The sequence below is a fragment of the Pleurodeles waltl genome, chromosome 3_1 (genome assembly GCF_031143425.1).
Source record: "Pleurodeles waltl isolate 20211129_DDA chromosome 3_1, aPleWal1.hap1.20221129, whole genome shotgun sequence".
Classification (NCBI taxonomy): domain Eukaryota; kingdom Metazoa; phylum Chordata; class Amphibia; order Caudata; family Salamandridae; genus Pleurodeles; species Pleurodeles waltl.
The window spans coordinates 734,675,647-734,693,060 of record NC_090440.1 but is presented as its reverse complement, the minus strand read 5'-3'; the positions used below and the strand labels follow the sequence as shown (position 1 = coordinate 734,693,060).

Here is a 17,414-nt window from a genome sequence, read left to right as displayed (position 1 = left end):
TCTCGATAGTGCGTCTTGTGTGCCTTAGAACACCCTCGCAGTTGTGAGCGGGCTGTCTTTTGACAACGACATTGCGTCTGTAACACGAATTAATTAAAAACAGAAGCAGAATGTTGCACGCTGATGTGATAGAGACCAATCATATCTCAGCACATGCTCTTATGGATGCTTCCTGGGGTATTCACACATGTACCGAGTTTCCGAATGAATGTCTTGGTCAGTATATATATATATATATATATATATATATATATATATATATATACGTACACACACACAGATATATATATATATATAGCTATAGATAGATATTTATAGATATAGACATATATACACACACAAAGGCACACACACCAGCGTGGCAGTGAAAATAAATGTGGCCCACACTTCATTTAGAGCAGGTACTAATAAACATTTATTTCTACAGAGCAATGGTCAAGATGAGTTTAGTACCACAGCAACACTGAGAAGGATGCACGTTTTACTGATTCATAGATTGCATATAAGACTAACTTTATACAGGTAAACCACTCTATTGATACTTCAACCCCTTGCATCCTCGTATTTGCTAAATACCTTTTGTTAAAACATTAAAAAAAATACTAAGTCATGAACCATTTATACAGAACCACAGAATACAGTATTATATGCATCCTGTTTAAATACCGTTTGTTAAAACAAATGCGCACATGAAAAAATATAATAGCATGAACTTTATATACAGGTGTGTAAATTATGTATATATAGTTTTTATTATCATTTTTGGGGGCAGGTGTCAGCCTTCGTAATCCACTCTAAGCTTCGCCTCCAGTGAATTTATGAAAATGATGACCACTTTACGCAGTTAACAATGTGTGTGTGTTTGTGTGTGTATACAATTGTAGAAAAATACACGGGTGTGCGTGTATACCTTTATAGATGTGCATGAGTGCATAGTACACATGGATGTGCACATATACCTGTATTTATATCTTGAATATGTCCATAATTAAGTCCATTATAGCGTACATAAAATGACGGCATTTTCATAATTTATATAGACAGATAGCTCTTAAAGCAGGTCGACAGTGAGTTATTTACGCAGAAAGACAGAGAGAGGTACATACATTTGTTTGAGGCCAAAATAGGTTATCTCTGTATTGGGAAATATATAAACTACTCACAAAATAACATCCCTTATCAGATGTGTGTGAGTTGATTGAAGTAGCTTGGTGTATCCTGCCGTATATGTTAGTATAAAATTGTATAAATATATATGCCCAGACTAACGAAGTCAGATAGAAAATGAAAACAGAACGCGAGCTGCCGACACGAAGGTGTATCAGCCTGGTCCCGGTGTCAAGGAGTTCTTTTACTTCTAACACATGCTATTAACTCATGGCGACGACTCATATTCCCGTGTTTTTGTGTATACACACATTCATACATTATTTGTGTGTGTGCGCGTGTGTGTGTGTGTGTGTGTGTGTATATATATATATATATATATATATATATATATATATATATACAAAAACTCAAGGAGCTACTGGTGTTTGTGTTAGCCTAACTCTCTCGCTCTCTCTCTCTCTCTATATATATATTTATATATATATATATACATATATATATATAGAGAGAGAGAGAAGTTTGGGCTAACTCTCTCTCTCTCTATGTCTCTCTCCCTCTATAGATAGCTAGAAAGATAGAGCTATATATATATATATAGAGAGAGAGAGAGAGAGAGAGAGCACTTTAGGCGAACACGCAGCTTCAGTGGTTCAGTAGCTCCTAGTGTTTTTGTATGCATCACACATGTGAATAGTTGCATGTTAAAGAAAAACAGAATAAAGGCCGTTCCTGTGTGAACGCGGTCCTTCGTGGTGTTACCTGTATGTAGGCACGCATATGAAACTTACACATGTAAGGACGTTTGTGTTAAAGGATAATGAAACGAATAAAGGCCGGGCGCATTCTGGAGATGGTCGTGTCTCGCTTTCCTTGTATGTAGGCGGACATATAAAGTTGAACTGTGAGTTCATGTATGTAAAAGAGAACAGACTCTAGGTCGGCCGCCAGGTGAACTTGTTCTTTTCCCGCTTTCATAGCATGTACTCGGGCATGTGAGGTTACACTGTGGGTTCATGTACGTATGTGAGAGAGAGGAGACTGCAGGCCGGGCGCCGTGTTACCCGTCCAGTGTGCTGTTTCCCCCGTGTGTGCCTGCTAAAGTTCCTTCTGCAGGCGGCGGCCTGGCGTGCCTCTGTTGCCTACATACCTGCCTAGCGCACAGGGTGGTTTCTGAGCTCCTTCTACTATGTTTATGTCCCCATGCAAGTTCAAGCACAGATGCCTTGGATCCCCCTGTGCATCATGCATGTGCAGCCCCACTAGTTGCTGTAAACGAGAATGTCTTTATAAGCAGCTCTGTCCAAAATGCACTCGTCCAATCACATACAGGCCTTGCTCATCACTTTGTGCGATGTGTGCGCTTGAATTCCTGATCACATGTCGAGTTACCCCTCTGTACATGCATGTGATTTCTAGAATGGCACCGTGTACACAATGTTCATGTGATCCTTTTGCAATTTGTGTATGTGTATTCCTGCACACTGTTTGTTGACCCACTACGCTGCGTGCAGGTGAATTGATGCGCACGGCGCAGGTAATAACGTGGAATGTGTGCGTGTCTATTTCATACACAGCGACCCCTCTGTATCACGTGCACATGATCCGAAAACCCCCTCTGTCATCTGGACATCTATGCCCGTGCAGGGGACCGGAGTGACTTTGCACACACACACGTAAATACATCTGTGCTCCTTTCCACGGTCCGGATGAGGCGTGCGCCTCATGCACACGTGTGTTTCTGCACACGGCCTGGGCGAACCATGTGCACACGTGAATTCCTGCACAGGGCCCCTCAAGCCTCCGAGTCTGCGGCGCACACCTCTTGAGGGTGCAGCCCGGGTGGCTCCGGGGCCGCTGCCGGCTCTGAAGGCTTCGCGCTAATAACTCCTGAGTGTATATGGTGCAGGGCGTCCAAATTGACACCATATGTTGTCCTATTAGAGAGCGAGCAACAGAGCACACGAGGCATAATCACCGCCGCGGACGGAGCCGGGCCCTCTCCGGGGACCGCGGCCATGATTGAGGCTTAACCTCCTAAGTGAAACTTCCAGGCGGTGCCCGGCCTGTCGCTTTCATGTTGACAAATGTGCCTGTAAAGCGAGGCCGCCTCTCTGCGCTCTATAGGTATGCAGGGGTAATTGGTGAACAGGGAGAGAGAAGGAAGCGGAAAGAGCGATTCACGGGGTAAATGGGGGGTGGTCGAGGATTGGGGAGGGGCCGGGGTGGAGAGGGTACCTTCATGGGGGCAATAGAGGTAAATGGGCTCAGAGAAGGGGCTGTCAGGGTTAGATGGAGGGAGGGGAGGGGGTGTACGGTATGCGGGGGGGGGGAGGGAGCACGTGTGGAGAAGGGAAGCAAAAAAGATTCAGGTAGATAATCAGAACAGGCGATGAAATGTAGCGGGAAGGGAAAGGGGAGAGGTGGGCGCAAGAGGGGGGCTTAACTTTGGGCAAACATTTGAAAACAGAGGTTGTGTAAATATGTGGAGGAGGAAGGGACTGAGAGGGGGGAGCAGGCCTCGGGTGGAGGGCTGCAGGTGGCGAGATACACGGAGAATGTAAAACAAAGTGTGGAGGGGCAAAAGACTAGGGGAGCACAGAAGGGAGAGAAAGTGGAAGAGTTAAAGAAAACAAGAGGGGGTGCAGGACAGAAAGAGGCGGGGAAGGTAACAGCAAGAAAGATAACGTGGAAGGAGGGATTAAGGAAGAGGGTGCGAAAGATATGGAGAGAGCTACAAATGCAGAGAAAATGACGAGAGCCAAAAAAAAAAAAATAGAGTTGGGGGGGGGGGGGGGGGGAGAGGGAGAAACAAGAGGGTGGGGAAGAATGAAAACTGTGGAGTGAAGGTGAGACACCTGGCAAGGACGAGGGAGGTAAACAGAGAAATGAGGAGAGGCCCGTGAGGAGGGGGCGTGTGAGGATTAAGGTGAGAGAAGGACCGCGCTGAGAGGGGAAACACAGAGGAAGAGACTGAGGGAGAAGAGAGAGAGAGAGAAAGTAGGAGAGAGATGGAGGGCGAGGGAGAAGAGGCAGAGCCTGGGAGAGGAAGTAGCAGAAAGGGAGGGAGGGAGAGACTGACACAAAAGCGAGAGGGCGCCGGGGAGAGGCGCTGAGAGGGGAACATGATTCCATGCAGCACAGTTCTAGGTGCGCGGAGCGGCCCCTTTTCTAGCTCATTATCAGCAGCACAGACTCGGAGCGCGCTGCTGGGGATGCTGCCTGCGCGGACGGGGAGCGGCGCGCATCCCGAGCAGACATTATTACGCAGCCCCTGCGCGCCTCGACGATAAATTAGTTAAAAAAAAAAAAAAGAGGCGCTGTCAGTTCGCATCGCTTGCGCCAGCGCGCAGCCCTCGGACGTGTCCGCGCAGCGCCCGGGGCTACCCGAAAAGCCGCCCCTCGGAGGGCAGCGCAGGGCCCGTCTCGCCTGAGTGATACCCCGATGCGGACGGAAGGGCTCGTTCCGAGCCGGCTCCCATTTGTCCTGACGATGCGCTTTCCGAAAGCGGAGCAGTGTCAGAAAGTGACAAGCCTGCCACAAGTGCTCCGGCTGATCGCCTCAATTAGCCTCCCATGCATGATCCGGGGCGACTTCCGCCCATTCCCAGAAATTAGCCTCAAAGTTGACGTGCAGCGAGCTTTATTTTAAAGACAAATGTCAGGCAGGCTCATCATATTTTCCCCCTCTTCTATATTTGGCGCTTATTTATTGCAAGAGAGCCCGGGCTCCAGGAGTCAATTTGTCAGCGGGCTCCGGAGGAGGCAGCAGGGCTCTGCGGCGAGAGGCGGACGGGCGCAGGTTGGGGGCAGTGGCTGCGGCGCGACTGGGGAGCAGTGGGGCGGCCGGGGCCCCCTCTGAGGGCGCGCGCGGGCAGCTGCCTCACTTTCACTTCTGTACCCGGACTTTAGCCATCAGGCAGGCGATCCCCCTCTACAGCAGGGACCCACCTCTGGGGGAGACTGAATATACCTTAGTCCTGCTTTCTGTACTTTTCTTTTGCTAAAATATTGCGTGCGTTTTGGTGTGTTTTATGGGTGATGCGCGCAGAAGAACTACATCCGGACGGTACTTTTATTTCGTGTATTTAATTTGGAAAATGGCTTATTTCGGGTTTACATGAGTTTACTTTATTTGCCTTTATTTTTTAGAAAGTGAGGACGTATTTAAATGTAATAGCTTGCTATGTTTGATTTGTGTTGGATAATTCGTTGCATCTTTTCTCTGTTGTTTAGTGTGGGATAATTCTGTTTGCTAAGGAAGGAATATTTCTTTATAATTTAATATCACTTTTCTATATATTTCGACAAGCCGTCGCAGGGTAAAATGCTGATACTCTGCTGGCCAGTATTTATTTTAAATCGGACGTGTTCATTATTCGCTGCAGCGCTGTCGCACATGGGTGTCCGCTGCGGCCGTCGTGTGGTGCCCTCACATGGGAGGTGTAACTGAGTCTGTCTGTCTGTCTGTTTCTCGCCCCTCCTGCAGGTCATAGCGGAGTCAACCAGCTCGGGGGAGTGTTCGTGAACGGCAGACCCCTGCCCGACTCCACCCGCCAGAAGATCGTGGAGCTCGCCCACAGCGGAGCCCGGCCCTGCGACATCTCCCGCATCCTGCAGGTGAACAGGCGGGCCAGCCTCCCGGCCGCTCCCGGAGCGCTCCCGCGGTGATGCACTTTAGCACACGAACTCGCGCACCGCTCGGTCCAGCTCCTTTAAAGACGCATTTCACCTGCTTAATTTAAAGGCCAATTTCATCTGCTTGCGGCTTTGTGCTTGTTATGCTTGTAGTTTATTTTAAAAAATCACTTTTTTTAGTTATTTAAACATATACTATGTAAATATATATTGTATACACATTAATTGTCATGGCCTGTCAAGTAGAAATGGCAGTCTCGCCTATGATTTATGCACACTTAAGTCCAGCTGTTTTTTAAGCCGATTTTATTTGTAGGGACATATTGTAAATTTAAACATTTTGGCTTATTTTAGAGCTGTTTTCTACATTTAGTATTTCAGTATTTTTATATGGCAAAACCAAATATATGTCTAGTTTTGCATATTTACTGTACAGGTATAATGCTACAATAATATTGACAGAGTAGCGCCCTGTAATGTGTTTAACGCATCACACATATCTATATCTATACATAGCTGTAGGGCCACAAATGTACATTTAAGAAAACTTTTAAGTAAGTTCTCATACCATTTAAGGTATATTTTTGTATTATAGACCCATGCAGATGCAAAAGTCCAAGTGCTGGACAGTCAAAACGTAAGCCTGTCATTGTTTATGCCTACTTAAAACATTTTACCATTGTCTTGAAATTATTAATAATGTGATTTTCTGTCCCTTCCCCTGATCAGGTGTCCAATGGTTGTGTGAGTAAGATTCTGGGCAGGTATTACGAGACGGGTTCCATCCGGCCGCGCGCCATCGGAGGCAGCAAGCCCAGGGTGGCGACCCCCGAGGTGGTCAGCAAGATCGCGCAGTACAAGCGGGAGTGCCCGTCCATCTTCGCCTGGGAGATCCGCGACCGGCTGCTGTCTGAGGGGGTCTGCACCAACGACAACATCCCCAGCGTGAGTCCGGCGTTTGTGTGTCTCCGTGTGTGTGTGTGTGGGACAGCGAAGAGCCTCTCACTTCGTCAGCCACTCGAACTGGCCCAGAGTGTATCCTCGTTTATGTAAAAATAGAGAAAATGCGCGCGGCCCCTGACCTGGCTTCCGAAGCAGAGAGAGCCTCCAATTTATCGATTCCATAGGCCGATGAGGGTTGTTTTTCTGTAGACAAATGCCTGTGTATGTGCATATATATATATATATATATATATTTACCATTGTTGACTGTGGGCAATGTCTCAGAAGAGTCACAGCCTTGAGTGCGTCATGATTCCTTCTTTCCCTCAATATTAGTACCGAGAAGGATACTACTGTGCATCTGCATATATGGTTCAACCATGTGATTTAATAAATGCATTTAACCAAAAGCATAACGCAAGGGTTAAATGTGTGCACTCTCTAAAAATCACATTGGCAGTGGTCTGTTCCACTTTGTGAAGCCAATGTAACATGCAATCTATGAGTGTTATTCTCGTATTCATTAGGTTGTGATGTTCTGAAAATTATATATATATCTATAAATATATGTATATATATATATAGATATATTTATATATCTATCTAAATATATATCCAGCATTCCAAAACATATTACTTTACTGCTACAGAGCAAAGGTCAGTTCCATCTTTTAAGGAGAGTGGAGTGATATTAACAATAAGTACTTTTTACTCCCTCATGGAGTTTATTTTTTATGTTACAGGTAGTTAACAACTCAACCCACTACATCCTCATTTTCGTTATATAGCTTTCCAATTTCACAAACAAATCTAGCATAGGTGCGCCATTTCTATAGATGTGCCTAGTGTTATATCCTATTTATTACATTTTTCGCGGAGGAGAAGAGTCGTCATGGCCCACCTAATGCTTCAATTTACTAACGTCATGGCCCCTCCCCTCGTTCAATAATTGTAATAAATCGCACACAGTTATATGTATACAGCTATAAGCTATCTGCTGATTTTCACTTGACGCATACTATCTACGAGGTAGTAAGTCTGCCATTCTTATATCATTTTAGTTGTACTGTTTTCATAATATATATTGATTGGTATATATATGTACGTATATATGGATGTGTATGCATGCGCATTTACGATATTATATATATATATATATATATATATATATATATATATATATATATATATATATATATATATATATCCGATGCTGGTGTTTGAATAGCTGGTGTCGCACATTTCCTGCATTTCTTTATGTTTAAATAAGCGTGTGTGACTTGACTTGCAGACAGATATACATAGGCAATAAGTCTGCTATTTAGATTTTTACGAAGGAAGGCGTTTGAAGAGCCCCGTGGCTCGGCGTGTTTGAACTGGCTACATTCACCCTATAAAAGGGCACTGTTGTGGAATGAGGCCATCCAGTCACGGTGGCATCTGTCCCTCTGGCTCAGACCTATAGGGGTGGCTTCGCGGAGGCCGACGCACGTCGCGGAGTCTCGTGACCTGCACTTGTATGTTTGAATGTGTGACACTCTGGTGGCAGACGTGCCCCAGGCCTCGGGCCTGCCCTACCCCGTCACCTGTCGCTGATCCGTGCCCCCTCTAATCCGCCCTCTCTTGCAGGTGTCATCGATAAACCGAGTGCTCCGCAACCTGGCTAGCGAAAAGCAACAAATGGGCGCAGACGGAATGTACGACAAGCTGCGGATGCTGAACGGACAGACGGGCACCTGGGGCACGCGGCCGGGCTGGTACCCGGGGACCTCGGTGCCGGGGCAGCCCACACCAGGTAAGGCCCCGGCCGGGGGCGCGAGACTCGCGGGATGGGCGCGCGAGGGGTGGAGAGCAGTGAGCGCGGGGTGACAGTAACCACAGAAAACACCACAACTGTAACAATACTGAGAGCAGTAGTGATACTCACCAGGGTCACAACACCACAGGGGGTCACACACGGTGAGGGGCGGGGCTGGTGTAACAGGGAGCCCAGGGCGAGCAGTAACCACAGAAATAATAATAATAATTCTGATAGCAGTGGCATTAGTGATGCCAGTGATGCTATCACTATTAATAACCACAAAGATACCAAATAATAATAGCAATTAATAGTAGTAGTAGAATTAACAATAGCACCAACAATACTAGTGTAATTCCAAACTACAGGCATAAGGTGGGAGTGATCGCAGCGGCAGCAGACACGGCAGTGGTAGGAACGCTAAGAAGGATTGTCATTTGGTGGCGCTACATTAGAGTAATGAGGATGGGACGCCGAGGATAGCAGCGGTACAGCCAGTATTGGTTATGCCAAGAGTACGAGCGGTCACTAGGAGGGACGGTCATGAATGCCGCATCAGGACCAGGGGAGCTCCCGTCGCGCTGGGCTCCGGCCCTGTACACGCAGACGCAGCATGTTCATTGAGTGTGACACACGTGTTTACTGTATGTAGAAAGGATTGTGACGAGATGATGCAGTTTATGAGACCAGATGACACAACATACAACCGTGTCTGTGGCCTCTCCGTGTTACTTCCGCCGGCGCCACCTCCACGGGGCGTCTCTTCTCCGAGCACCGCGGGGCTGACTCTCGGGTCCCCTCCTAAATCCATCCTCGTTACCCTTGTCAGCGCCGCTGCCAGCATGGCTGCTGGTCACATTCTCGGCGCTGCTCGCACGCCGCACACTCAGCGTGTGATTTGAGATCCTCTCCTGAGTACGAACACACGCGACTGCGACCCCATACCGGGGGATCAGCTGGAGATGACAGGTTGGCTTTCCGGCTGTTATAAAATGTAGCAGCGCGACAGTCCGAGCGGGCACTGCACCTGCAGTAACACACGGCTGCACATGCACAGCACCTCCGGCACATGAGCGCACATAGGAAGAGCAGTGTTCTCACACACCCCACATACCAGCAGGCCGTGATCTAAAGGCCTCCCCTTTACTTCCACAATGGCAGCCCCTGGTTTGTACGAGTCCGCGCGCGATCAGTCGGCTGTACGTAGCCATATGGCTATTAAGTTGCATTCATAGAGCGCTTACTACCCCTTGTGGGGCGTTATGATAATATGTTAAATATGCTAATATGTTATAAAACTGTGTTTTTGTTGAACCTGTTTAGTATGATTATATATATATATATACACATACCTTTGGAGTATGCCATGTTTGAGTCTAGGGTGCTGGGGGGAGTCACCAAGGTGCGACGGCGCATTCTCTTCTTTAAATAAAGGAGCGCGCAGTCGTGGCGCGCGGGCGCGCATTAATGCGCGCAGGGACACCTTCTCGGAGGGGTGTGTGACAGGTTAGGAAGCTGACAGATTGCTGGGTAAACACCATTGTATCATACGCCTGTTCACTACAAGTGGGGAATTATCCGCCTGCGAGGCGAGTCACAGAAAGGCCCGGCGCGCCTGTGAGGTACTGAAGCTTAACGCATTGGCAGATTCTTTTTCTGACTCTGGTGTTTTCCTGGAACTGGCGTATTTCATGTTTTCCAGATCCAGACGGCCCCGGGCGTCGCTTTTCCGCAGGCCAATAAGTCTAGGATTAGGGAAGGGTGGCGTGTATACTGTGAATAAAGTGGCATGTCCCCTTGTAGTACACATACTGTAGATTGGCAGGGCACTGGGACAACGGGCCTTTGCCTATTAACGCACATTTGGTGCCCTGAATATTGCAAATGTTGAAAGGTTACAGGAGGTTTGAAATAAAATGCGAAAACACTCCAGGGCAGAGTCTGTGCAAGCTATAAGCGGGCTACAGAGAGCTGGAATAAAGATTAAACCAGAGAGAAGGGTTGCTGGTTGAAATATACAAGAGCGTGGATTTAATGCATGTTGGCAATGTCACCGGCCTTGGACCAGACTTTGTCTTAGCAACGGTCAGTTTTTGAAAGTGGTGCTCAGCTAAAAAAAAAATATATTCTTTGTCATGCCCCCTCCCCTGTCCAGCGGAAAAATCCGTAACAGTATGCAGAATATCTGGTACAAAGCATGTTTCTGTCACACGCAAGAATTTGTTATGGGAACAGTCCTGTCGCTGTGTAATTGCTCATTAGAGAACGCTTTGTTGCTCATTAGGGCGCCGTGAATAAGCGTCTAGCTGAACGAGACATCTGTAGAAGGTTCCGCCGGAGAGTCCCGGACACGAGATGGCTCCGCTTGCCAATTAGACATGGCGTTTGTTTAGAGCGAGGGGAACCGTAGAAGAAGTCCATCGTCAAGCCTATTGTGTATTTCTCTGTTATTGGTCCGAGTAATGAAGCTGCGCGGTGCCCTCACCACCCCCCTTAGTGGAACAGCTCCAGGGGGCTTCTCTGCGCCCGACTCTCACGCACTGTGCAGAGCTCGGAAGGGCGCAGGCCTCGGGGCCGCCCCTTAACGGTTAAACTTACCTGTTCGCTGTTTTGTGATAGTGTAGAAAGCAGGAAAGAAGGTTTCGTTTATTTTTAATTACACCTCCGACCCCTTACCATTGTTTAAAAAATAGAAAAGGGGCTCCGCATTTTAATTATAAATTGGTTTGGGAGTTAACTTGTGTAATAAACGGCCACCTAGTTTTTTTTTCATACAAAGGCGTTTAGTATTGACTTTCGCATTTGAGATGTTTTGCAGTTGAGGAATCAGGGGTGCGGGCGTTTGTCCAGGATCTACGAGTGTGGCGAACTGGGGGCGCGGGGTGTTGCAGTTTGACCACAAGTGTACATCCCCCATGGGGTGTCGCTTCAGATGACCAGGTTGTCCACCTTTGACATTAGATTGGGGGTGCTCCGGAGTGATTTTGGGAGAGGAGGTCGCCTGAGGATGGGTGTCTTTTCAAAGAACGTGCCTGCATTTTGTGGGTGGAAGAAAGTTGCACTAAATAGTCCAAGTTAAGCGTGATTCCTGGTGTGTATGGCCTGAGGGCACTGGACTCAGAAGGGCATTTCACGGTCGAGACCTTTTTAAGCGAATTATTGTATATTCGATTAATAGCTGGCGCTCTGTAGTCATCAAATAGTAATTCTACTGTTGTGTAGAACAGTTAATTTAAAAACATTGCTGATACACCCTTGCAACATACAGCCACATAAACAGACCCTTCTGTCTCCCAGCAGCTGAAGTCCGGGGGTCGTTTTCCAGGCTCCATTGTGTCCGCAATGTGATGCGGATACCCCGTGGCCCCCACACCACATGAGATATCTGCATCATAGTAGCACATTACTAGTTAGAGTTCACATTGCCCTGTGATTTCACCAGTAGGGTGCCCGCATCTTAGTATGACGTCATCAGCAGGAGTTTGCTATCTCTGCATGACATTTTATGGTACTGTGCACCAGACTTTCACATTACCAGGTGAGCTAGCCGCATCTTAGTATGACGTCATCAGTTATGTATGTTATCACAGCATGCGTCACGAGCAGGAGTATCCGCCCCACACTATCACACACCAGGTGTGGAAGTCATAGCAGAGTATGACCTCACAAGCGGTGGTCCCCACAGTACAGGATGACTTCATCAACCGCATCCCACACACACCGTAACATTTCCAGATTTACTATCAGCACACTAGTTCATCACCAGCCATAATATCCGCACCGTTCTATGACGTCTGCAGCAGGTTTATCTTTTGACATCATCCATTTGCTGTATCGATGTGATACTTGGATGTATCCACTGGGACATTATCAGCTATGCTGCACACCATGAGGACGTCAGCTCAGGTGACTGCACCAACAGGTCAGATCAGCAGATGGATATCTGCAGGACACCATGTCCATCAGCTGGAGGGACGGCGCCATGGGGTGGCCTTGGCAGCTAGTACAGGCATAACACCTTATGACATCATCAATTGTGTATCCGAACCACATTCTAACATCTACAGCTCAAAAGGACCAACGTTTGGTGTAGCTCACCAGACGGTGACTTTAGGAGCTGGTGTACCCCAACATTCTGTGGAATCGGCGGCTTCTATGCCTAGGCCCCGCTATGACATCAGCACCGGGTGTATCCAAACTAAGCAGTGGTACACTTAGTCACGCCCTATGACCTCACTAGTTGCGTATGCTTGTAATACTGTGGCCACGGTAAAACGTCTATCCGCGCTCCCTTAAAACGGTGGTGTGTCCCTAGCGTACAATAGGGCGGCAGCAGCCAGTGCGTCCTTACTAGGTATTGGCATCAGCAGCTGGTTTATCCACACCCTCTGACATCACTTCTTTGCGTAATAACGCGGCAGTATGACATTAGCACCTGGGGTGAGCGCGTCACTCCATGACATCACAAGTTGCTTCACGAAAAAATAACCCACTTGATGTACGAGGGGATGCTTTTTTTACATCATCGAAGCCGCTCAAGTACGAAATAAAAACAAGCTGTCGGTTCAGATACGCTTTCAGGGGGCGTGTCTCCCGTGGCCTCTGCACAGGCCTGCGCCAGACTTGTGCTTCCGGATCAACGCCCTGAGCACACATCTTCCAGTTGCAACCCCAGGCCAACCTTGACAGAGATTAAACACCTCCAGGCGGCGAGTGATTTACTGAAACAAACATCCTTAATTCCGAGCGTTCTTATTCAAAAGGATCAACCCCTTTTTAGCGACCCCACTTTGCACTCATCCGGTCAGCCCAATGAGACATTTTTGCCCACAACACTGAGGTGTATAGGACCCGAATACCCCCAGTCTGACTGGCGCCCCCGTTATTCGATTCGCTGATGGCACCGGCGATTAGACGTGTACTTGCGGAATTATTCGTTTTTATTCTCGCGTCTTGTGAAGAGGGCCGGGGAATGCTCCTACCACCGAGGCCGGCAGTCGTCCCAGACAGTCCACTTAACCGATAACTCCGCGTGCAGTTCAGCACCCCCATCCCATAATAATGGTATCATCCAAAGAACAACTTCCACCACCAACCCGAGAAACCCCACTTGGGCTCAGGGGTGGAAATTGCGCTAGTTTTGGGGTTATATCGCCAAATGAAGCCCGGGAGGCCTGGGTTTCCAGCGTAATGTTCGCTCTTTGTTCACTACTCCCATTCCCGAGCATCCCCTGGATCTTAAGAGTCCATTACCGCAGAAGCATAAGGCGAGGTTAGGTCCCGGAGGGGGGCAAATATGGTACCCATCTGAGAAGCGCCACACAATAATGGGCGCATGGGGCCTGTCAGGACAAAGAGACATCTCTATCCGGGAGACATTCTCTGGCGATTTAGGGCGGTTTAAGAAGCACAGAGGCTTACACCCCCACTTCTTTTTAAGGCTAAAGCTTCTCTGGGATTTAGACACTTTCCCTTTCAGCAGATGCTACAATGTTTTCATCCCAGCCCTGTCTCTGAAAGGTGCCGCGGTGGCACGGCTATATTTTGTGCTTGTTTTCCGCCTCACCGGTTCAGACAGCCCCGAATGGCTGGATTCCCCAGCGCCCTTCTCCCGGACACAAATCCCTCGGCCGGCGTCAGATGGGCGCCTGCGGATAAAGGGGAGCACATTCAGGGCGCTTTATGAGGATTAGGACTGGAAGGTGGGACTAGCCATTGAGCAGAACCCCTCCCACGGCTTCTGTGGCGGCCTCGAAGGGAGATGTCTTAATTGCCTCTCGTCATATCTGAAACTCTATATCGAACTTTTTTTTGGGGGGGAGGTGTTTTCAGGGCTCACGCTGAAGTTTAATCTATCTGCAAACGGCGAATGTTAAAAAAGTATGCAACCGAGCAGCCACAAGGACTGACGAAAAAGTGGCTTTTGAATTTACTCTCCCGCTGCTGAGCATTTGTGAACCTAGTACCGTAGTTGCGCACTTTTGCTTTATTGCGCAGAGGGATGAAGGCAAAATAGCCCGCGTTTTACTGGGACCATTCATTCGGATATGGCATTTCATCACTACCCGCATGGTTCACAAGTACCAGAGTCCAGGCTGTATGGAGGGGGTGGTCGAGGGCGAGCAACCGTTATATTCTACCTCTCTGGAGCGTGAGACGTCTAGCACGAGGGCCTAGAGGGGATTGCGTCAGCATTGGGCGCTTTAAAAAAATCAAAGGAATCTTCTACTTCAACAGTACCCAAAGTAGAAAGGCAAAAAAGTACATATCATTTTTTTTTTAATAGCCCTTTTAAAGGTGGGAATGAGAAATTAATGATCAAATGCAAACTATTTTGAGAATGAACAGCATGAAATGTTGATGACGGTAACAATAATTTATCGGAATTTTTTACATACTTAGAATGGGCGGGGGGGCTAGTGGCTAAACTTCTGATTCAGAACTGAGCCCCTGATCTCTAGGCCTGGCGTCTGCAGTTGACCATAAAAGTAGCGTAAATCTGGATACAACATTTCTAAAAAATAAAAAATAAAAAAAAGTAACACTGTAGCAGTAGATTAGACCTGCTGAAATATTACTAATATGTAAAAACAACCCGCCCAGAGCACTGCTAAGAGGACACGAGCGCATGCCATCCTAGCGCCACCTCACCGCCCCCTCTGCCCCAACATTGTGGCTTCAGTGGCCAGGGCCTGCACACAGGGCCCGAGCTCTCCTCATGCCGACAAAATGTGCTCCGAGGCGCACTCAGCGCTCCCGGGGCAGATCACGCGCCAGCAAGTATCTCAAACAGATACAAAAAATAAAGTTTTCGGTTCAAGGGCTTCGCGGCCGGTGGCAGGAAGTGCGCTTGGTGATATTACTACAACACACTACAGAGCTGCATCGGGCACATAAAGTGTGTGTTTGGGGGAACAAAACCATTTAGTTGCCTCGGGAGAAAAAACAGCTGAAACAGGGGTCTTCAACCTTTTCGGTAATAAGAGCTACTTACAATCAAAGGAAATAATTCCGAGTTACTAATATTATTACCGTTGTAATAGGTACAACATCAGACATCAACGGTCCAAAAAAGAATGTAAAAAATACTTTGTTAATGTGAAATGCCTCTTTGTTGGTCCTGCTTAACAGCCATAGCTACAATGCCCCTGTACTAAGATAATAATATAAGTAAGGTCACCCCTCATTATTTGTAGCTGAAATATCAGCTTTAAAACTATTTTTAATACTCAGACAATATTCTCCAAAATTAGCTAATGGGTCCTGACATACCCACTTTTTTGTCTGTAGTCCAGGAATACTTATTCAACCAAGGAAAGCTTCTAATTTAGTAGGCTGGGCTGGTCTCAGGAGTGCTACTTACAGGTGGCTGGAGAGCTACCAGTAGCTCACGAACTAGGTGTTGGAGAAGCCTGTGCCAAAATGTGTACCTTACATCAGTTCTCACATAAAAAAAAATCGATGAGTCTCACCATCAGCCACAACTACCCAAATAAGATTAACATGGAATTAGATTAGTATATTAACAAGTCCTAAGATTTTTAGGCATTAAGTCGACTGGATTTAGGCATTAAAGGTCCACACTCATGTGAGGAGGAGTTTATGTAAGGTCGATAAGTTGGAAGTGTGTCGCTGGAGTGCCTTTTTTTCTAAGTCTTTCAACCCGGGCCTATGATATTCGCTGGTGTGATAGGCGCACCAGAAATAAAAATCAAACGTGGTTATGTCATGATAGCGCCAAGCCCCTGTGCAGCCCTTTCACTAGGTATACCGCCTCTGAGACGCGCCGTTTCTCACAAGCAACAGGTGGAGCATCCAACAGACCTAGGCGCTTCAGGCGCGCCTTGCGCGCACGCCCAAGATAAACAAAAACAGCAAGTGCACAAAAACACACACTCGAGTCTTGCCTCTGTCAACACTCAAGAAGTCAACCAGGAGCGCCGGTTAGTAAACAAAAAAACAGACCCTTGTGCTGGAATCTGGGCCCTGTGGCCGCTTTAATCGCGCCGAGGAGCACTTGCTCCCTCTGGGGCTGAGTAAACAGGCCCAGGGATGCCCTCATTCACCGGCCTCGGGCAGGCCTCCCCCCAAATGCGATCCTGAACAGTATTGAGCGGCCGGCCGGGGGACAGTGATTAATGATAGCTCCCTGGAAAGGTTAACACACCGCCCTGAAAGCTCTGTTGACTGGGGCCGGGGCACAATGCGCCCGCTGCACGCCTCCAGAAGACCCCCTTTGTCCCCTCCCCCGATTGTGTCCTCGTAAACTCTGCCCACCAAAAAAAGTTTGCCAACCCTCCTGCGCCCGAGAGTTTAATAGTTCCCCCAACTCAGCGGGCATTGTGTGCGCCTGAAAAGCGGGCCCTTCCCCATTCAGGTCCCGGGGCCACGTCAATGGGCCTGCGAGCGCCCATATGGTGGTCGCGGCAGATGAATCCACCTCTTTTAAAGGGCGAAGGAGGGGGGCAGAGAAAGTGTAGGGGGTTTCTGCACATTTCAGGCGTTTAGAAAAGATGCCACCAGGTCCCTGCCTCGTTTCTCTTTAACCCTTTGAGGGCTTTGGCTATTGTCCACATCGCCATAAAAGGAAATTGTAAAGTGGATTCCCACAATATTTAAAGTGCATACTGGGAGTCCTTTCAAAGCTCTTCATACACTCGACTTTAAATGCACTGCCTGTTAAATGTTCTTGCCTTATAAACTATGCTCGTGCGTTTTTTGAACTGTAGTGTTTGAGGTTGTATGAAACGTGGTTCCACAGCTGAGGCATTATGGGTAATTGTCATGCGTGTGTCCCACGCGTGGAATAAAGGTACTTGAAATGTTGTCACATAAGCCACGCAGGCGCCGGCGCCACCAGCAGCAACGCAACAGGACGCATTAATGCACCGATTGTAAAACAGCTGAAAGGGAGCGAGACCTGCAAACA

General features: G+C 47.8%; 1 protein-coding gene across 20 annotated transcripts in view; it reads left to right on the top strand.

The window, feature by feature from the left end:
* The window catches only part of PAX6 (paired box 6), a 50,437-nt gene that overhangs the window by 15,565 nt on the left and 17,458 nt on the right, over nucleotides 1-17,414 (top strand). For 10 of the 20 annotated variants that reach the window (XM_069223497.1, XM_069223503.1, XM_069223495.1 and 7 more), the window contains 3 exons: nucleotides 5,597-5,727; nucleotides 6,475-6,690; nucleotides 8,317-8,482. In XM_069223497.1, coding sequence (XP_069079598.1) covers nucleotides 5,597-5,727; nucleotides 6,475-6,690; nucleotides 8,317-8,482 — 513 coding nt within the window. Of the gene's footprint in view, nucleotides 1-503; nucleotides 523-4,106; nucleotides 4,258-5,596; nucleotides 5,728-6,340; nucleotides 6,383-6,474; nucleotides 6,691-8,316; nucleotides 8,483-17,414 lie in introns of those variants that run through there. The other 10 variants (XM_069223485.1, XM_069223487.1, XM_069223492.1 and 7 more) reach the window with 4 other exon arrangements.